The sequence below is a fragment of the Calypte anna genome, chromosome 5A, assembly GCF_003957555.1.
Source record: "Calypte anna isolate BGI_N300 chromosome 5A, bCalAnn1_v1.p, whole genome shotgun sequence".
NCBI lineage: Eukaryota > Metazoa > Chordata > Aves > Apodiformes > Trochilidae > Calypte > Calypte anna.
In genome coordinates, this window is record NC_044251.1 from 11,949,104 (window position 1) to 11,972,174 (window position 23,071).

The window sequence follows — 23,071 nt, forward strand, 5'->3', positions numbered from 1 at the left end:
GGCAGGGATTATCTGCAGATGCATAAAATTATTTACTCATTTAATTTCATTTCACTTTTGCATTCCAGCAGAGTCTACTTTAAAGGATGACTTCACTGAACAACTAACTAATTTGGATGTGGCAAATAGAGATGAAGATACCTGGGTTTTGGATTCCAGATTGGGGCACTCAAATGCATTTGCTCATTCAAGTGAGAAAGAGAAGATCAACAGAAATGCATTGCATTTGAGCCTGGAACTGAATGTGAGTAAGACTATTCATGCTATCTGGGGTTTCAACAAGCATTTATTATATACAATTACATTTCTGGTATGCACTTATTTCTGGTATGTCTAAACATATTCCAAAATGGATGACAAACTGCCAAATTTTGAGTGGGTTGCAGTTTTCTACATGGTTTCTGAGTCCATATGCCTATCTGCAGCTAAGTGAGATCAATACATCCAGAGTTTTTTTTTAATTAGTTAAATAGACTGAGATACATGAGCTTCTCAGTGTTTTGGAGCAGCTGAACTGGCCATGAATTTGACAGAAAGAGTTTCTAAACTCCCTGGTATGTGACACTGAAGCTTCAGATGGCAACCTGAGTTAATCACAATGTGAGACAGTCACTTAAAATTTCTCAGCCTAATCTAGCTGGAAACACTCATCTGCCCCCAGGATGAGCACTAACCAGCCTACAGACAGACATGTTTTGGCAATAGTTTTCAAATTGAAGGGAGATGGGAACTAAATGTAGTAGAAGAGGAAAGAAACGTGGAAAGGACAGCATGACTGAAAAAAAATGCTTTGAAGACTTTATGAAAAACATAATGAAACATAATGCAGTTTGTGCAAAGAAACTCTGACACAAATTTGTGTAACACTGACATCTGTTGGTAGAAATACCAGAATTTACTCAGAAGTACATTTTAAGTACTTACAATGATGCTTACACTCACCATTACTATTCTCATGAGCTTTTTGTAAAACAGTTCCTGTCCTAACATCCTTTCCTCAAAATCATTCATTAGAATGTTGTAGTATTGTGAAGGTACAGTTTACAAGGTTTGTCCTTGTAACAAAACACTGAGATGAAAACAAATAACTGGACTGAAGGGAACTGTGATATAATTGTTGTCAGTACTACAAATATATTCTAAAACAGGAAGAATTCAGTCCACAAGGACACTTTATCTGCATTTATAAAGTTCTTGTATAAAAGCCATTGAATAACAATAATTTGAGTAAAGTTAGAGACATGGAAGATTAGTAAGCAGTTTGTTCCCACTTTTCTTATTCTTTTTTAAGCAGTATTTTGTCTCTGAAAATCTAATTCACTGCATTATTAAGAAAGGGAATTATTTCAGTTTCTTGTAGTTTAAAAGGAAGAATCTTTATTTCATGATTTTCAACAGATTCAGAACAAAAGCCTCAGTTTCTTTAAAAGGAGTGCTCAGCACTGGCTGTTGGTGACCCTCAAGGACACCTTATCCTGCATCTCACTCCCAGTGACTCTCTTTCTTGATAGTCTTTCAGAACAGAACTCTGGGCTGAATTACTTGCATAGCCCTTGCATCTTAAAGACTATTTTTTGGTTTCACAATGAGTCTACATCCAGTTGTGTGACAAGGGACTGGAAGGAGGAGCTGCCAGAAGAACTGTGGTGGGAAGGCTGCTGCTGGTGCTGCCATCAGAATGTGTTTGGCCTGTAGCACTGGTATAACAGCCTACAGGAAAGATAATGACCAAAAAAATAGGCTGCATGAGTTTCTCTGGTGACTCCAATCTGTTTCCAGACATTATCTTTTCTGTGCGCTCCTCAGACCAGACAACTGTGGTCATAAAATGTGCCTGTGTCTGAAGAACAGCCCTGAAACAATGAAAGTGTTTCCAGAAAATAGCAACTGAAACAGACCAATTTATTTACTCACATTCACACCACATACAATCATATCTCTGCTCTTTTCTTGCTATTGGAAGAAGAGTTTATCCTGACTGATCAAAAAGTTAAGCAGCACTCTTAAAATGCAGTTGTATTCATAATAGTGACAATGTGAAAAACAAAGCTTTTTACAAGGCTCTGCTTTCTAGGGTTCAGGAACATCATTGCATAAATATTTAATATGTTTGAGTGTTGGTTGATGAAAAGCTCAGCATGAGCCAGCAATCCATACTTGGAGCCAACTGTATCCTGGGCTGCACCAAAACAAGTGTGATCAGCCTATCAAGGGAGGGGATTCTCCCCCTCTACTCAGCTCTCATGAGACCCCACCTGGAGTACTGTCTCCAGTTCTGGAGCCCCCAACGCTGGAAGGACATGGAGCTCTTGGATTGAGTCCAGAGGAGGGCCATGAAGATGATCAGAGGGCTGGAGCACTTCTCCATGAAGACAAAATGAGAGTTGGGGTTGTTTAGTCTGGAGAAGAGAAGGCTCCTGGGAGACCTCATAGCAGCCTTCCAGTACCTGAAGGGGCTTACAGGAAAGCTGGGGAGGGACTTTGTATCAGTGCATGTAGTAAGGACATGTAGTGATAGGACAAGGGGGAATAGAATCATAGAATCATAGAATTGGCTCGGTTGGAAGGGACCTCAGAGATCATCATGTCCAACCCTTGAACCACCATTGCGGTTGCTAGACCATGGCACTGAGTGCCACATCCAGTCTCTTGTTAAATATCTCCAGGGACGGAGAATCCACTACTTCACTGGGCAGCCCATTCCAATGCCTGATCACCCTCTCTGTAAAGAAATTCTTTCTAATATCCAACCTAAACTTCCCCTGGCACAACTTAAGACCATGCCCTCTTGTCTTGTTTAAAGTCGTCTGGGAAAAGAGACCAACCCCCCCCTGGCTACAACCTCCTTTCAGGGAGTTGTAGAGAGTGATGAGGTCTCCCCTGAGCCTCCTCTTCTTCAGGCTGAACAGCCCCAGCTCCCTCAGCCTCTCCTCATAGGGCCTGTGCTCGAGTCCCTTCACCAGCCTGGTTGCCCTCCTTTGGACCCGCTCCAGGACCTCGATATCCTTCCTGAACTGAGGGGCCCAGAACTGGACACAGTACTCGAGGTGTGGCCTCACCAGGGCTGAGTACAGGGGCAGAATCACTTCCCTGGACCTGCTGGCCACGCTGTTCCTGATCCAGGCCAGGATGCCATTGGCCTTCTTGGCCACCTGGGCACACTGCTGGCTCATGTTCAGTTTCTTGTCGATGCAGACTCCCAGGTCCCTTTCTGCCTGGCTGCTCTCAGCCACTCTGTGCCCAGCCTGGAGCTCCCCATGGGGTTGTTGTGGCTAAAGTGCAGGACCCGGCACTTGGCCTTGTTGAACTTCATCCCGTTGGAATCAGCCCAACTCTCCAGTCTGTCCAGGTCCCTCTGCAGAGCCCTCCTGCCTTCCAGCTGATCCACACTTCCCCCCAGCTTAGTGTCGTCTAAGAATTTGCTGATGATGGACTCAATCCCCTCATCTAAATCATCAGTAAAGATATTAAACAGAACTGGGCCCAACACTGATCCCTGGGGGACACCACTAGTGACCGGCCGCCATTTTGATGCAGCCCCGTTCAGCACCACTCTCTGGGCCCGGCCCTCCAGCCAGTTCCTAACCCAGCACAGGGTGCTCCTGTCCAAGCTGTGGGCTGACAGCTTTTTCAGGAGGATGCTGTGGGAGACAGTGTCAAAGGCCTTGCTGAAGTCCAGGTAGACCACATCCACAGCCTTCCCCTCATCCACCAGTCGGGTCACCCGATCATAAAAGGAGATCAGGTTGGTCAGACAGGACCTGCCCTTCCTAAACCCGTGCTGGCTGGGGCTGATCCCCTGTCCATCCTGCAGGTGCTGTGTGATTGCACTGAGGATGATCTGTTCCATGACCCTGCCAGGCACTGAGGTCAGGCTGACGGGCCTGTAGTTTCCTGGGTCCTCTTTCCAGCCCTTTTTGTGGATTGGCGTGACATTCGCCAACTTCCAATCATCTGGGATGTCCCCCGTGAGCCTGGACTGTTGGTAGATGATAGAGAGAGGCTTGGCAAGCTCTTCTGCCAGCTCCCTCATCACCCTTGGGTGGATCGCATCAGGTCCCATAGACTTGTGCGGATCCAGGCATCTCAGCAGGTCACTGGCTGTGTCCTTCAGGATTACAGGGGGGCTGTTTAGATTCTTGTCACCTTCTAAACAGCCCCCCTGTAATCCTGAAGGACACACTCAGTGACCTACTGAGATGCTTGGATAGATATAGATTTAATAGATTATTTATATATATATATATATATATATATAATTTTAAAAATGGATTTAAGCTGGAAGAGGGTAGGTTTAAGTTAGACTTTAGGAGGAAATTCTTTCCTGTGAGAGTGGCGAGAGACTGGAACAGGTTGCCCAGGGAAGTTTTGGATGCCTCCTCCAGGGAAGTGTTCAAGGTCAGGTTGGATGGGGCTTTGAGCAGCCTGATGTAGTGGGAGGTGTCCCTGCCCATGGCAGGGGTGTTGGAACTGGATGAGCTTTAATGTCTCTTCCAACCCAAACCATTCTATGATCCTACAATACTTCTATAAGTGTATATGTATATGTAGATGTACTAGTGTTTGGTTATATTACTAAGAAGATGTTTCTATGACTTTGAAGGAGGCAGCTAAGTAGATGAGGAAGAGAGTGAATGCACTCTGCTCTGTCAGGAATTTCAAATGCAAATACAATCTGCTTCTGAAAACAAAAATATTTCATTAGATTTTAAAGCTTACTTGGAGCATGCTGCATTCTCATTCACAATCCAGCATAGAGAAGATACAGAAGAGATACAGAGAAGAGATACAGAAGATAATGAAACAAAAGAGAAATGCAGCTCCACCCTATTCTTTATACAGCATTTCAGCTGGATAGGAAAACCCTCTTCTTTACTGAAAGAGGGGTAAGGCTTTGGAACATGTTGCCCGGGGAAGTAGTGGAGTCACCACATCTGAAGGTGCTCAAAAATGTGTAGACATAGTACTTCAGAACATGGTTTAGATGGCATGGTGGTGTTGGCTTGATTGTTGCACTTGAAGATCTTAGAGGTCTTTTCAGACCAGAGCCTATGATTCAATTCTATTATCCTAGATAAAAAACAAATGAGTAGTGAAAGTGCAGCTAAAATAACTACTAATAAATAGTAACTACTTAAGAAATTCTGGTAAATTATTTGACATGACTTTATGAATATTATAAATTTTTTTGTTTAATCTTTAAACTATTATGTCATCATGTAGATAGGAAGCAAAAGGCCTGTTGAAATGAAATTAAGGTGAAAAGAGAGCCATCTAGAAAAGGAAAACAACATCTGAAAGGGTTAAAGATTCATGTCCATTTTTTGTTACACAAAGTGCCAGCCTTTGTGTCTTAATGTGAAAAGATCTCACTCAGTTTAGTTACACAGTTTACAGTGATCTGTTTCTGTCCTTACTTGTATGTCTGCTCCCTTTAACCAGGAGATCAGACAGATCATCTCTTTTACAAGTTCCTCAGAACTACCATTTTTTTAGTGGGTTTTATAGGCTGTTTCATGCATTTATTTATACAATATACACATCTTCAAAATAGTAAACTGTCTTTCCAAATATGTCTTTTGGTTTATAACCATATCTCTATCAACTGTTTTGTTTTTCAAATTCTCTAAAGTAGGCCATGTCTCAATGTCAAGCAGAATTTTCATGAAGCTGTTAAAAATCACATAGCATTTCTTCAGCCCCCTTCACCAAGTATGTCTGGTGCTTGTTAAGACTTATGTTTCTCTTGCTATGTTTAAACCTAATTACTTAGATTTAATTTGATTATGTTGGTGATGCCTAGATCTTCAGGCCTCAGGAAAATTGCTGACATACAGTAAGGTAACTTACTATACTAAAATGATGAAAATACAGGAGCTACAGGTTTCCTTCCATCTCTTCTGCCTTTTCTATCTTAGAGCATTTAAAGAGTTAAAATACTAACTATAAAAGGAGATAAGCAGCAGGAGAGACAGACAAGAGAGGAGGAGAATGCCAAGATCATTATCAGTCAGCACAGTAAGTGCTGGGCTGGGGACAGGGCAGAGGGCAGGACTGTGCCAGCTGAGCTGCAGATCAGTCCAGAGCCACAACCACAGCCTGCTACTTCACTTGCCACTCCTAAGGCCTGACACCACCTGACACAATTCCTGCATATTTGATTCTACATTTATTTTCAAGAAATTATGCAAAATTTTCATAGTTTAGAGCTATTTATGTTGAAAAAAACCCCCCCAAAAAAACCCCAAAACAGTAGGAAGTTTGTTAGGAAGTTTGTTTTTTCTCTTCAGTTTAGCTACTTGGCTGTTTTATATAATGTGTCCTCATGCCCTTCATGTTTTCCTAGTTTGCTATTAAACTAATCTGAAAAAGCAGTCTGAGTAGATATGGGCTCAGGAAGCCTTGAGCTCTGCTGTATGATAGTGATAGAAATTAGATAACTTTATCCTGACTTATTGTGTGTTTTCTTCAAAGTTAGCATTAGGGGAGCTCTTAAGAACTTGAAAAAAAAAGAACTTGAGTGAGTTGTAGGTGTGACTTCTGTCTGTAACCAAATGTAGGTCAGAAAGGGTGTGGGTTGTTAAATGTATTTTAAACTGTAAGGAGTGATTGTCCTTTTGTATAATTAGTTTGTTCACTGGCCTGAAAGTTGCTATGACAGGTTTTAGGGGCTCTTCTGATGCACCAGAGTTGTAAGCTTTACAAAGAGACTTCTGACATTACCATAACTGATTTTTTCTAGAGATTTTGGGTTCTTCCTTCAGATGCAGTATTACAGCCTGTTCAGAGAGACTTACCTCATGAGAGAGATCCACCCAGCATTAAAACAGTTTGTTTTGCCAACAAATTGGCTTCATGTCATTTGCAAATCACAATATGATGATCTCCTTCTTGTGTGAAAAATATTAAGGGCATATAATGATATATGTATTTTACCCAGATACAAACTACTTGAGTAAGTAAATACCAATGTGCATTTCATTATCACTTATCAAGCCCCTCAACAGGAGACTGTCTCCTGGGATTATCATGAGATTGTGAGGAACAAGTCCTTATAAAAGTTATATTTGAGGCTGGGGGTTTAAGGACTGCATGATGAATTTGAGAAGCTGTCTGCCTTCCAGCTTTCTTCAGGGGTAGATGTAGAGACAAGTTCCTTTGTTAACCCTAGTGCTTAAAAAGCTTGAAAGCATATTCTCACTTCCTAGAGTTCATTATCAAGGGAAAAGGCAGGTTTGTGAGATTATCTCTGGTTTTACAAGGCATATTTATATTTCTGGTGTTTTAATTATTCAGTGCTCAACTCTGGGTTTTCTAGCACCTCAGTACATGGTGTAGCTTTGGCCTAACACTCAAAGCACCATCCTTTTCATTACTAATTTGTTCACTGTCTCAATAATTTTGTTGAAATGCTGTTCAGAAATGTTTTTTTCTGCTTTTAAGTCCATTTTTAAACTAAAGTTTTTATATGTACTATTAAAATCTTAACTAGTTAGATAGTGGTTATTTTCAGTAGCCTGCCTATGTACAATATTCATAGGACAATACAGAGAAGTTCTAAGTGCTGGGTTGCCATTAACATAAGCTGATAAATAAGTATTTTTGGCATAATCTGAGTAGAGTTCACTTTAAAAGCTATCATGAAATTGTTCATACAGGTACATTTTTTATTAATGACCAGTGAAACTGTTCTTGAAAAATACTATTTAATATTTATCCATCATAAGTTAACCATCTGCAAATTAAGAGGTTACTCCTGTGGGTGAACATAAAAATAGAAAAACAAAATAGAAAACTTTGTCTCAGCAGGTTCACTTTGCCCCAGTAATTTTGTCATGAAATAAAATTTAGAACTGCTGCAGGCTTGCTTTCAAGACGTTCTGTTCCAGGGGAAGTCACCTGTGCTAAGATAGCTGCCTTCCATGTGTCTCACTAACCCTGGGATCATAAGAGCAGCTTGGCACAGGGAGTAATAAAGACTCCATCTCTTTCCTTATCCTTATGCATGGCTTCCTTTTGTGATATTAATCTATATCAAGCCTGCAGAAGCAGGGGATCCATGAGCTATCAGGCATTTCAGTCCTTGGCACCTGATGATTAAGCAGAGTGGACAAGCAAGTCAGGAGCTTCCTAGAGGAGGTGAGGCAGTAAGGCAGAAGCCATTGCTCAGTGTTAAATCAAAGATAAAGATGGGAATGATTCCAGTGTTCTTTGTCTATGTGTGTGAATGCAACCCTGTAAATGAAAAGGTGTCTGTAAGCTTCACCTGAGCCCTTAGTATCCTTCCTTAGTATTACAACCCGTTTTTCAGGAAACCTTCATCCTGCAGTAGATACCAATGATTTACTGTTGACTTAATGATATTTTATAGTAAATTAAAAAGGTAAACACATGCTTTTTTTATGGTCTAAGTTTTTAAACACTAAACCAAATTTAAATGCTTTGGGATACTTTGTTGTTGTGTGTTGTCTGTAATATGCAGCTTTTCAGTAAATGTTTTTAAGCAATTTGACACACTCTGCTGATTTCCCTGTGAAGGACAGCTTTCCCCCTGTTGCTTGTTTAAGATTACACATCACAGATAAATGGATGACTGTAGAATGACCCTCTGACTTGGGTGAAAAAAAAGAAAGAGTATCTTCCTAAGGTAGCAATGTGGAAATTTGACTAAACACATTGCTTATGGGCCAGAGAATAAAGAGAATATGAACTCTTGCAGTTTCTATAGTTCCAAAAATAAGAAAAGTAACAGAAGTGAGGACTTTTGACTGGAACCTGACCTAAATGTTACTGATTTTCTCGTTATCAAAGGTGTTTAAGAGTAGTTTTTGTACTTCTTTATAAGTCTGATATGAAAAAAACCCCACATACTATCTATCCCTGACAGCAGTATTGGGTACAGGCTCGAAGACTTCCTTTGTTTTTTGCCCAGTATCCACTGAAACAAATCTCACATACAGCATTACCTTGACAGTATATTTATATAGATTAAATTTATCAAAAAATATGCCATCAGAGATTGTTCTGGTTTGAAATAATCCAAGTTGGGGTGCTGTACAGATGGGCAGCCTGCCTGATTTCTAACAGTTACCTTGGCATTCCTGAGGGCTGGCTGCTTACCCTGCCCACCCAAACAGCTCCTAGTGACTGGGTGTGGTGAAAGCCTTTGATAAGTACCTGTTCACAGTTCACAGAAATAGCTGTGCAGAGTTAGGACAGTAGTAATATGAAACCAGTCTTGTTGGTTTTTGTTCATGGCCCTGGAGGCTGAAATCTGCATTCCAGATGAGACCTGCAGCAAATCGGAAGAGAGCCTCTTTTTCCTGCTTTCTTCGGCTTCAAGGGCGGTCACCCGAGGTGGTTGTGGCCGGCCGGGAACCCGGGGCTGTGCCCAGGCTCCGGGAGGCAGCTCTGGGAGATTCAGATTCGCGACTTCGTGTTTCCTTTTGGTTTGTTTTTTGGTTTATCTTTTGATTTTGTTTTTGTTTTCTGATTCTGGATTTACAAAGATCCTATTAAAGTGGAAAGACTATGCAAAAGAATCCGCCAGGAATTTTTCTGCTGAAAACCCCTCGCAGCTCGTGTAACCAGGATAAGGAAGCAGCAAACTACAAGTGCGCCCAGTTCTTTTCGGGAGGCTTGTTTATGGAGCTGCTCTCTGCACTTTTTAGCACGTAGGAAGTTGTGTGCAGCCAGTAGGATTGCAGGAGTCTCAGCAGTAACCATTGGTCGAATTGGCTACCGAGATTAGAGCGCTGGCATATTCGCTTTGACAAAAAGCCCTTTGTGTCCAGGAACAAGTTGCTGAAGCTGCCGAGAACTTTTTTTGTTTGTTGGTTTGTTGGTTTTGATTTTTTGCTTTATGTTTTTACGAGGGGTTTTTGCTGCTCCCGAAGGGGAATTTGGAGACGTGACGGAGCCGTAGTTCGCCGGCGGCAGCGCTGGAAGGGGCCGGAGGGGGCAGGGTGCCCCGGGGAGGCGAGGCGAGGCTGGGTGCGGGCCGGTCCGGGTAGCGCTGGCAGTCGGAGGGCCCGTGGTGAGCCCAGGTGCTGTCTGAATGCAGGGAGTAAATAGTCGTTTAGCAGTTAGTAGCACTGCTAGGAGAAGCAAACCTGTTCCGTGCTTCGATGCAACATGGAAGAAGAAAATGCGCTGCCTGGTCGCAAGGAGCGTTCAGACCTGGAGAATACAGCAGGAAGTGAACTTGATCTCTTCACGACCTTTTCTATGAAAACACTTTTGGGATTTACTACTAAATTTGCATCTCCCGTTTCCAAAGAAGAAGCAGTACTTAAAGCATTTCAACCTTTGCACACTAATATAAATACTCCTGCTAACACCTGGCATGCGAGGAATGATAATGGTTTTAATGACGACTCTGAAAATGAGCACGGCATGAATAGTACTGGTGACCAAGCTGACACGATGCCTGGCAGGCAACCTGACCTGGAACTGGAGTTAGCTGAACAAAATGAATTACTTCTTCACCATCTAAGGTTTGTACAGATGTCTTTGTCTGAATCTGACAATGATGACAAGGATGCTATTCTCGTACAAGGCACTTTGGTTCATGCAACAAGTGATACAGAATCAGACACGGAGAGTAAGGATCTAGACACCAATGAAAACAATACAAGCGAATCTGGGCTAAATAATGCTGCTTTGTCAGCTGAGGCTTTGGATGATAACAATCAAAATAAGGAAGAGTCAGAATCAGAAGGGCACAGCAACAGCGATGACACTCTGAGTTCAGATGACATAGAGTTCCACCCACCGATTTCTAAACAGCTTCCAAAAGAGTTGGGTTGTATTCTGGAGCATGACTCCAATGGAAAACACAAAATGTTAATGGACGAGCAATTCAGTCGCTTGCTTGCTGCAGGGGAATGCCCTCAAGAACTTCCCGATGAAGAACAAAGACCTTCAGCTGATAATACATCATTCCAAAAAACAGCAGTGGCTGAAAAGACATTCCAGCTGCCCGCTTTCTTTAGTGGACTACGTGTGAGGAAAAAGGGACTAACCACAGAGGATGGGGAAATAGTTACAGAAATTAAACCAAGGGATAATGATTTAGCTCTGCTTAAATTACGACAGCCTGTTAAGAAATCCAGTATTACATCAGGTTTGACCACTAAAAAGAAGTCTGCTGAACTTAAAGCAAGTCCTACTTTCCTGGAACAACTCTCACACTTGTTAAACATAGACGTCTCCAAGAATGAAGATAGAACCGAAGACTCTGGTGAGGGATCCAGGGAGACCGAGGACAGTGATGAAGCTCAGGAGAGCAAAGCCTCCAGCAGGACCGAACCACAGTTTCTTTCTGAGGAAATAAAATCAAGCCCTGCTGAATCTGCGCTGGATGTCTTTAAAGCCTTATTCACACGGCCTCCCAGAAAAGAAACAACAGCAGATACTTCAGAGCTGGAAGCCATAAAACGCAAAATGAGAACTGAAAAAGAGTCCTTGAAAGCTGTGTTTGAAAGGTCAAAATCAAAACCTGGGGATGGATCATCAGATAAATCTGTAGGTTGATTTACTTTTTCTTCCTAAGATCTGGAAGCAGGTAGATAAGCGAGAATTTATTTAAAAATCATTGGTAGGGACTTTAGGTAAAAAAATGTCAATTTCAGTTTTCTTCTAGGGATTTCAATTTTTGGATTCCCAACTGAGGAAATCTTGAGGCTAATTTTAAACAACTGTTGGTTGTCTGCAATTGTAGTAGAATTGAGTGAGCACTGGAGATGGTCACAGCCTTTCAATTAGAAGTGAGAATTTTAAATTATTTATTATTCTAAAAGATCAATACAAAACAGCTGTCTGTATGTGAAGTATGGCTTGTAATCAGCTTGTTGTTACAAATATTTACTGTAGTATTACTTAGTAGTCTCAATCTCACTTTGTTTTCTCTCATAAAGTTTTTTATTTTTAAAAGTAATATTTAAACTTTAGAAGCAATGCTCTGGTAAGGGATGATATGAGAAGCTATGGGTGCTTTTCAGCTTAGTTTGTCTAAGATGCTAGAAGTATTTTTTTCTTGTTTACATCTGGCTTTGCAAATATCAGTAAGCGTTTAACCTTTTCTGTGTGTAACTTAGTGATGTCAATTAACTACTTAGTTTATGGCTTAATATGCTAATTTTCAAGGTTAATACTCATATGCATATGGAAATTTATTTAATATATTTTTTAAGAACGGTAAAAAATAATCTAAAAATTCAATAAATGTGTTTGAATATGACTTGAACTCTTGGGCTGGCAAAATGCCAACCCAAAACTCCTACAGCTACATCTGGGAGATAAAATCAGACCAGAAGATTGTTCATGTTGGCTAAAGGGGGAATTATGTGAATGATTAAATTTTGTGGGATTGGACCCTAAACCTGAAGCTGCTTAACTTAACTGGCTGTGTTGGTTGTATTCTCAAATTTTCACTCTTACATAAAATTCAAAGCTAAAAAAAATTTTGACTTGACACCTGGGTAAACTGATAATACCAGTTTGAAGTAAATTACCTATGGGGAGGAGAAAAGAGGTACTCATTGACTGTGGCATGCCCAGCAATTGCAGTCTGCGTGTGCCCTTCCCATCCCTGCCTTCCTTCTTCCTGCTCACCCATTCCCTGGGCCCTGCTGGCGTCAGCCTTTATGTGGCTCGCAGCAAACCTCTGCGGGAAGGAGGAGGCAGAGGAGGCCTTTTAGAAGTCTCTGCTGAACGTCTGGCCGAGCACAAATGTACATTTTCTCGGGGGCAAAACCAGATTAAGAAGGTTTTGCCTTCCCTTTTACTTCGTTTATGTGGGCAATTTACGCGGCCACCATCACACGGGGTTTTGCTGCTTCTGCAGCCGTGTCTGCGCAGTTCCTTGTAGGATCCTGTTGCAAGTCAGGTTACTGAAGTGCTAGAGATGTGAAAAAAAACCAAAACAAACTACCAAACAGGATGTAAATATCTAAAAAAATGCTTGTTCAGCAGGGCTCCCCATTCAAGGGGTTATTTTAGCATTCCAGTTGACAGTGCAGTCCCATTAGCAGCTGCAGCAGCACTTTGCTGTGACAGCATTACCTGGTATGCAGACTGAGCAAGCTGCTGGGGGTGGGGTAGCAATTTCATAAACTGGCTCTGCTTTCAGAAAGCTATATTGTAAATGATGTATTAGGTTAATCCTCCTAATAGTTACTTGTAAGAGAAGCACAGATGGGTCTTTCACTCTGAAAATAAGTTATTGTACAGGAAAAAAGCCCCTAGAGTTCTTCACCACTGCTTTGATTGATGTAAGCAGTTCCATGTCACGTTTTATGTTATTTTTCTTCTCAAAAGTATTTTTATACACTGATTGCCTCATATCCCATCCCATCAAATGAGCACTGCTTCAATCTGTAGAATGAGGCAGACAGCCATTCAGGGGTACACATATAGTCTGAGCATGGCAGTTGCTGGTTTGGAATCAACTGATACTGCAGACTTTAATTTTTTCTTGCGTAATTTTAACAGCCTGACCTGAGTCCCTCTGAGCAAGATGACAAGACTCCAGGGAGACTCCAGACTGTCTGGCCACCACCAAAAGCAAAGCATGAAGAAGTAAAAGTAGGATTGAAGTACACAGAAGCAGGTAAAAATAAAGAGGTGATGCATTAGCAGAAATTTGTTTCTGACATTTTTAATCTTGTTTAATACAGAGATGGTGATAAGTCACAGTATTTTCTTATCTTGAAAAACAGACTTTATGGTTTGGATGTTGTTTGCTGCTACTTGTTAAGCATCTTTTCTTTTAAATGTAAATGGCCTAGTCTGTGTTGAAATCTAAATGCTTGCCTGTACAAATATATGAGGAAAGAAGTGGGTTTTTTGATAAATCAGTTTATCCATTTCTAATAGGATTCTATTAAAATAAGTGACAGAATATTGAACAAATGGAAACCTGACTGCTTTTTCCATTGCTTTAGAATGAAGGGGGCAGCCTTTAGTCTTGCTGCAAATTTACTTCAGGTAGTGTCCAGAATAAAAGAAATTAATAACTGTTATTGCAGCTTGTGTATAAAGCACTTGTATCTGCTCAGCTAGGTTTTCTAGCTAGCCACATATATTGTCCAACTTAATACTTATATATTTACATGGGGAAAAAACGATTATTGTAGCCATCACAGCTCTGTTTCATGTTTGAATTCTTAAATATAGAACAGGGAGTCCTTGTTACTCACAAATGAGTCACAAACTCAGGAACTGTCTGTAGTATCAAAATGAAAGGCAATGGACGGTCTGTTCTCTGTGAAGTTGGAGATTTTAGAAAATACCACCTAGAAAGGATCAAGTCAAATTGAAAACCAGGCTTTTATACTGCCTTGCTCTGGTACAGTGTACAGTGTCATGCTGTATGGTTTGTTCCAGTGGATATATATCTGGCTATGTATAGAGAGAATAAATGGGAGTAGTGGATCTACTGCTTTGTATTGTTTAGCATATTACTTCTTTCTCCCTCTTTCCTCGGTTTTCTCTGCCTTAATCTTCCTTTTTTTGTGAAGTGGGCATGATACTGGAAGCATGTAAGTTGCTGGAGGAATTGGAAAACTCAATTTTGACAGGAAGAAAATGGCTGCAATATAGACACAACTGAATTTACAGGGCACCTTGTCCGTCTGGGTATGTGGGAGTCTGTCACTAGATGACCAGGACAGGTATTCAAGGAGTCAAGGAGTGCTACAGGCTCTTTCTATTACTCTTAGATTCTAATTATAGGCTGCAGGCTTGCTGTATTTAATTTTACACAGATAAATATTTTTTTCTTCTAATGACTGTAAGTATTTCTGGCAGAAACATATGCTGGAGTAAAGAAAGGGAACTGAATTAACAAAAGCTCCAGATTCTACTACTTGTAGAGAAATTAAATTAGGTCATGCTTTCCTGAAATTTGAGTAGGAAGGACAAGGCTGGCTTAGAGCCCATGTAAATTGTTACTCTTTTGTTACTGTGATATTTTGGGAGGCAGTGTCATCAACATGCTGATGGTTAGTTTGCTAAGTCAAATTTTTATAGAGACCAGATTCTGCAGTTCATTAGTCACTCCAGTGTCTGGCAGAGTGAAGGCTTTGAATGAAAACAAACTGCTGGTGATTCAGCTCACAGGAGACAGGAGTGGTGCTTGGAAGGGAAATAGGAAAGACTCATATGCTGAGAGTGCAGTGGAGTTCTCTAGGTGTACCTCAGTGATGACCAGGTTTGTGCTCCTTTCAGCGAGTTCAAGGACACCCAGGAAGTAAGTTGCATGTGATGGATGAGTTCCATCTGCTTTTCAGAGTACTGGGGACTGTTTGGAAGCACTGTGGGCAGGAATGTGTTTATGCAGCTTTCTGCAAGAGAAGGAAGGATCTGCTCATAAGTGCGTATAGAATTAGAAGAAACAAAAGATCTTTCTTTATGTTTGTCTTCTTGCTGGAGAGGTGGGGTTTGTATTTGTGGGGGTTTTTTGTTTGGTTTGTTTGTTAAGGTGACAATGGCAATGGTTCTGAATACTTCTAGATTCATTATCTTCTCTCTGACATTGGCTGGTACCTTCAAAGTGCATGTGCATGCTGGCATTTCCCTTCATGCCTCTTCCCATCCAAAGTTTGCTACCAGTACCTTAGGAACTTTTTTCCCACAAAATGGGCTGTTTAAAAATATGATACAAAGCAGGTTAAATGATTGCCATCAAACTGGCTGCTCTCAGTCTCAACATGAGACCCTATTTCTTACTCCAGTGTCTTTTCCTGACTGCTGAGGTTAAATGAAAAATTGTTGATTTCAGAATAAGGTTCCAAAATTCTGTGTAGGAGGGATGCTTGTGATTACAGTTTTCCTTCACTGATATTCCTGAAGAGATGATTATCTGTGACATGAAAAATTCTGAAGTGACTTGTTTTAACTTCCAGTCAACAATTTATATTAGTGTTTTAATTTCTGTGATTAAGAGTTTTGTCTATCAAAACAACAGGAATCTATGTACAAACACTAGTAACAGGCTGCATTATTAGGTCTTATTCATTTAGCTTAGCTTTACCTTAGATTTAAACAAAACACCTCTGTGTTCACTAGTGATCACATCCAGGCTCAATCTGTGGACATGTCTTTGTATTTCTAACAGGGTTCAAGAATATGAACTTGTTTTATGAGGCAGCATAGATTATTTTTTTTCCATTTGTCACAAGAAATTAGTATTTAAAGTAGCTCTGAACATTTGATAGTTGGAATGCTGTAATCTTTCTCATAGCTGTGGACTAAGTCTTAGGTTTGCTTTCATCACCGTACACTATGGCAGCTATGACAGGAAGGTAGGGATATTGAGGGAGAGGATTCCTGACTTTTTGATCTTTTCTTGCCTCCTTGCCATGTTTTTCCTCATTGTTCTTGCTGCCTGGTGGAAGCAAGAAATTCAGGCTTAATTTGGCCGCCACAGCAGACATCACAGTGACTCATAGCAGCTTGGAGGAGCATCTAACTCCTTCCTGAGGCTCGTAGTCTGGCTTGATGTGTGGGAAACCAACTGAAAAGCAAATGGACATAACAAGGAACACGTGTGTCAGGCTGACTAGGCCTGTTAGGAATATTTGAAGTGAAAGAAGTTAATGAACAACTGTAAGTTTGCAACAGTTTTTTTTCATAACTTTGATAATGTCTTGTGCAATCAACATTGTCACCCACAATGCTGGAATCTTGAGTTGTACATTTTTTAATTAAAAGGATGATATTTTGGTATATCTTGCATTTTCTTAATCCTTTAATTTCTCTGTTTCCAGAGAGCAAGTAACTGAGTTGTCATCTGGCTCTTTAATTAGCACAAGCTGCTTACATGGTTCTCTGGAGAAACTGGAACTTCTTTGAAGTGTGGCAGTCTAAAATAGTTAAAGGGCAGAAAGTCTGTAGTACATTACACCAGAAAAAACATTTCAGTTTATAGTTGTAGGTGTATTCTATGGAAAGCTTCTCCATCTAATCAAAGACACTTCTGCGCATATTTCACTAATACTTAAGTTCTGTTCTTCTGTTATCATTAAATGCTTCTAGAATGTTTTCTCTCCATAAACCTTAGAGAGATTTCTCACATTTTTCTTTAAGCATTAAATCTGTTGGAAGGGTAGATGTGTCAGTGTTTCTTTGAGTCAGTTGTTCTATTAACCTCTCCCCACCTGAGAAGGGGAATCGGGAAGAGGACAGGAAACCTGTGGGTTGAAATGGCAACACGTTTAATATACTAATAACAACCTAATATGAATACTAATACACAAAGTAAACAAAGTTATACTTGGCACGTATAGTGGTTTTGAGCTGTGTACTGCCAGCAGTGGCTGTCAGAGACAGTGAATAACACAGCTCCAGTGAATGTGTGATGGTCACAGCAAACAGGAGAGAAGGATGGGTGAGATGCTCCAGGGATGGCAACTACTGAGAAAAGAGACCTGTCCCCAGCAAACTTCCAAATTACAGGGAGTGTAATGTTTATGTTGTGAAATACTTCTGTTGGCCAGCTTGGGTCACCTGCCGTGGCTTTTCCTCCTCCTCTTTTTTGCACCTGGCTAACTCAGAACTGCTGAAGAGCTTGATGAGTTTAGAAAGCCATATACCATGGCTGTCTGAGCTAAAACAAAGTATTTTACCAACTTTGTTCCCACTGAATTGAGTGCTGCAGTCTTCTCAAAAATGATGCTTTTCTGAATAGAAAATAGATTCTATGATCCATTCCCAGTGAAACCAGGACAGTCAGCTTTTATATATGGTGAAAATATCCAGCTGGGTAGTGGAGACAAATTCACGTCTGTACTGAGCAAACTCTTGTGTGATACCAGATCACATAGAACCCACTTATGATAAATGTCTCAACACTTGTGCATGACTTGATCAGTGCTTGCTGCCTCTCTCATGTAAGAAGAGGAGTTCAAACATGGCTTCTATTGTTCATAAAACTACTTATTTGAAGAGCAGTCTCCACCACACATTAAGGTGGTATAGATATACAGATCCTTTGATTCCTGTTAAAAATGTATTTTTAGCTGTTAAGATCAAAGCGTTTATTTTATATGAAAGAGAGAGTTTAGTCCTTTGCTGTAGGAAAACAGAAATCAAAGAAGTGATGAGAGAGGTATTTGACATTCCTGCTGGAGAAGATACTGAAAAAAGAACAACAAGTTGAAACATTAATCCATTTAGTGATTTTTTTTCATTATGTGTTTTCTTCTTAGTTCAGATGTTGGTATGTAGCATTAAAAGCCTCTGTTCTCTCACGGTCTATCTATTTATCACATTTAAATCTGCAGTGAGGTAATGCTGTCTCTTTGGTGCCACAATTTCTTTAACAGCAGTCTGTGATGTTGTAAATATGAAGATCTGGAGGTGACTGAGAAAGCTGTTATTAAACAAGACATGTCTTAATAAATGAGGAATGAAATACTAAAGAATAAAAAAAGTTTATTGCCAAATCTCAAATTCAGTAAGGCCTTGGTCCCCTATGTTCTGGGTTCCCAGCAAGAAAGTCACTTTATGGTCATGCACAAAATAACCAGCTTATGTGAGAGAGAGGCATAATGGTCTTACAGACAGGACAGATAAGAACAGGATTTCTTATCTTTCTTTAACATAAACTTCCTTTGTGGCCTTGAACAATTCGTGTTTGTCTCTAAAAAACACATAATGCTTGATAGTGTTAGTGTCCTGAAGGAAGTCTTTGTAACAGTGGCTGCACACAGTTGTTTTCATCTTAAAATAATAAAAAAGATGGTTTATTTTAATAATTTCAGTTTATTTGGTCCTAATGTGGTATCTGGGGTTTATTTCTGTGATTCTATTGCAGATTTTGTTTTAATGAATTAGATAAAGCAGGACGACGATAAAGCAAGCAGGGTATTAGGCATTGGTTGGAGATAGTGTTTTGTGTTTTAATGGTAACTGATCGATTTGGTGTGACTTTAGAGTGCAAGTGGCCTACATAAAGGCTTTGTAAATTATTACACTACATTTTACTGTAGTTATTGTGCAGCATGATAAGGTATTAGCCATGCTATGTCTGTTTCATATTCTGACAAATACACTCGCTTGTTATTGAGAAACTGAGTTTTTTATTACAAGCCAGATTGCTCTAGCTGTATTATATTCCTCTAGAATAATTACATTTTCTCCCCTTACTTATGTCAACTGAAATAAAATTTTATGTATTTGGAAGATCCTGGGTACTTTTTCAGACATCTTGCAGCCCTTTCTGCTAAGGTTTACCTTGAAAATGTAAAGAAACAACCCTGAAAAACAAGTAAGCAACAGAAACATCCTTTGCTTTTCTCTTCCCACCTCTGCTGATCCCGTCATCCATACTATGCCTCTTCAGAGTGGAACAAAAAGATAGGCACCTGTTAATCTGAAGATTTATTGTGAAGATGCTTGTGTTCCATTTCCAGTACTTTTGTTTAATTCTGGAATGACCAAGGAAGGTTGTGAGACCTCTTCAAGCTTCAGTTTACCCATCCATAAAATTGGTGTAAGAATCCTGACCTATTTTCAAAGCCAAATAGATTTTCTGCTTATAGGCCTTTTTTGTTTATAGGCTATTAACATGAGATAGAGATGTAGAATGGGAAAGATTACTTCCCAAACTAAAAGTTGCTAAAAAAAATCCCACAGCATGTTAATTACATGTAAGGCCACTCCTTCCTGTACACTAAGGATTCTATTATTACAAGGTGAGGGGGAAGAAGCATTGTGCTCCACTTTTTAAATAAAAATCCCTGCAATTTCCATTATGCATGCTGTCTGTAGAAATGTAGTAATTTTAGGACATCTGTTAGATTTGAGTCTGAATGCATCTATTATAGCAGATGCCTGAGAAGGATATGTTTTCTGGTATACAGAGCCATATCTGGATGCATGCATCCCTGTAACCATAGATACCAGAAGACTAAGAAGTTCACATACTCAGCAGCTTTGGTCCACTCCAAGTAGAAACTTGATTTTGAAATTACTTTTTTCCCAGTGAGAAGGTTAATGACAGCAAGTTCTGTGAATTTTTTCCTTTACTGTAGTTTTTATTTTGAAATGTAGGCACCACTTTGCCTACCAACATGAATTTGTAAAGGCACAAAACAGGGAAAGGATTTTACAAGATGACTCTTGATATTTAATTGAAGCACAGTGAAAGATCAGTTGTGTACAACATTGGAAGAATGACTTTGTATTATGTTTTCATGGTTCTATTCCAAAATATATGAGGCCTTTTATATTTCAGAAATGCCTCTGAGTTTTATTGAGTTCAATTTGCTGTTGTCCCCTCTCACTTCTCACATGATCTGAAGATCTGTTTGGCTTAGTATTTGACCGTGAGAGGTTTAGATAACAGTCTAATTGAAACCTTGATTCTGAGCACCCTGACACTTTCTGAAAAGGAGCACATGGATTTAGGAGCACTTTTTGGATTTAATTTTAGTTGAATTCATTATGATCCTTGTCAAGTTTGCCCCTATCCTCCAGTATAGCACAGACATCGACTTTTATTTGTAAAGAAGCCAACCCTATTTATTGCATATTTCTTAGTTTTATAAAGATGAATGTTTCAAGTTTAGCAACAGTTCTAAACTTGAGAACTACTGAGAATAATTTGGGAAAGTGTTATGCCTCTGCATGTGGCTATGTAGTTTGCCTCTGCTCACCCACATACTCACCTGTCTGAATAAATATATACTTATGTGCAAGGATAGTATACATGCATTCTCAACATATGCAATGTTTAGTATGCAGTGATTGTGAAGGTGTTACAGATCTGGAATAAGTGCTTTGTGTTTTAAATTTTATGTGAGATTAAGTAGATAGAGTCTGTAAGTCATTGAAGAAATTCTGTAATAATTTGTTCCACATGTTTGCTGGTAAGGTAGTGTTTACGTTGTTGCATTGGTGAATGTGAACCTTAGATTGGCTTTGTAAATATGAAGCAGGACATTTATTGAGAATGAGATTGTTGAATGTCCCCAGCAGCAGTGCCTCCTAATGCTGCTTTGATAGGAGGGTAAAAATGATAAGTGAAGTTATTAATGTCTGTTATCAAGTAAATGAACTGTAGCACTAACATCACCTGTGGCAGGAGAGGAACAATCGAACAGAGAAGTTGCTCAGGTGATTGCTTCTGAATAGTGCTTTGTACTGCTTTGTCGTGTGAAAGATTAAGAACTATTTCCTTCATGTCCATAACAGAGAATTAAGGGGTGGCTGGTTTTCCCTTTCTGTGGGTGTCACTTTGTTCTTCTTAGGGAAGTCAGTGTGTTGTGAAGTTAATTTTCTGTAGTAAGCTAACTCTTGTATCATCTCCATTATCATAGTACCCATCCAGTACTTAGATACTAGACTGGTGTCCTGTTCAGGACTGCTTATTCTCTATCTGTTCCTCTCCATTTGTCACTTTTCCTCACATCTTCCATATTTTCCCTTACCAGAATCTGTAAGCTGCTGAAAATCTTTGAAATGTTAGGCCTGTATGGTTCTTCCTTCTCTTAAAAGCGTGAAAAAAATCCTTAGGTTGAGGTGAAGGAGGTCTGCTCATTTCCTAATCTCTGGAGTTTTCATCCTTTTATGTGTTGAAGCATGGGACAGCAAAAGAGTTCATGTTCAATGGGAAGTAAAAAAAGGAGGACAAATAGTTGATGGGCTGAGGTGAGGAAAGATGGATTGTGTCAAAATTACAGTCAGGATTGTTTTGATCAATCCCCTGTTCCTAAATATAGGTCATTCTAAGAATTTCTTTACACAGAAATAAATTTTGTTTTCCTAGTTCTAAAAAGATGTTTACATGCAAAGCCTGTCCAAATTGGTGTTCAGAAAGTTTTAAGGAAGTCTGTCAGATTTTTCTAAACCTAAGCTTTGGGCTTTTCCTGACTGATCATCTAGTAAAAAGTGTGTAAATGTTGCATTTCTAAAAAAAAAAAAATCTCTATTTCTTCCAGTTATTTCTGTGTGAAAGTTAGGCTTTGTAAATACTATTGTAAGACTGAACATGTTTTGAAGTTGCTCAGAATGTCTTTATTGGAAGAAAAACCTGAACATTTGCTACTTTCTAGGATTGCAGCTTGAAAAAGCCCAAAGGATAGCATCAGTAGGCCTGTAAAAATAGATCTAGAAATAATTAAAAAAGGTGCAGCTCTGGTGAGTAGATTCCCTTCTGACACCTGGTGGTTAAAGGGGAAAACTCCATGGGGAAAAAATGGAGGAGGAAAGAAAGACGGTAGTAAAAGGCTGTGTTGAGAATTATGGGACCAAAGGTGACCAAGGGAGGGAGAGAAGATTAAGAAACCCTCACTATTCTGAAATTTAATGAAAGAGCTTAATTAAAAGGTAATTATTTCCTTTATGCTGCAGGGTGTGGTAAATCTCGAGAGGTATATTGCACTTAAGTTTTCCAGCTTTTGTTCTCTAATTACTTTTAAAATTACTTTGGCATCATTTTGCATGTTTCCACATACTGAGTTTTAATATGCAAGGTTTTTAACAAAAATGAATGCACTGACCAGAAGTGGCTATATAGGTGAATTATCTTCAAAGGTTCTACTGTCTACTTGAAGTTTTGAGATCATGGCAGAGAAGGTTCCTAAAGTGCTTATGTAAACTTAGAGGAGTCACTCCTCTTATTTGAAAGATGAGTTATGGAGATTTCAGTGGGAAAGTTTTTTTAATATAAGGTTTTAATTTAAATTATTCAAGTAGGTAAGTTGTTTTATTATCAAAGAAGAGAAGGTAATTTTTGCACAGCACAGTTTTGAACAGAAATAGAATAATACTGAGTAATATTTCAGTGTGTATGCTTGTTAATGGCAATGGTTTTGTAGAATGAAAATTTCCTTTCGAAACGATTTAAAACCACTGTATCCAGGATGCTGAATACTGGCCACTAGATTTACCAGTGAATGCTTTTACCTTTTCATTTAGAAATAGTGAGCAACAGTGCAGTTTGCTCAGTATCATGACAAAGGTTTACAAGAGCATGTGTTTTATATTGGTCAAGGTTGATGCTGCTTAATATTAAGATAATTTTTCTGTGATTATACAACTGAACAAACATAAGCATTTGCAT

General features: G+C 39.6%; 1 protein-coding gene across 1 annotated transcript in view; it reads left to right on the plus strand.

Annotated features, from left to right (window-relative positions):
* Window positions 1-9,370: 9,370 nt before the first annotated feature.
* Window positions 9,371-23,071, plus strand: part of FMN1 (formin 1) — a 135,842-nt gene continuing 122,141 nt past the window's right edge. The window contains exons 1-2 of the mRNA XM_030452021.1: window positions 9,371-11,526; window positions 13,495-13,612. Of these exons, the coding sequence (XP_030307881.1) occupies window positions 10,135-11,526; window positions 13,495-13,612 (1,510 nt within the window). The 5' untranslated portion in view covers window positions 9,371-10,134. The remainder of the gene's footprint in view (window positions 11,527-13,494; window positions 13,613-23,071) is intronic.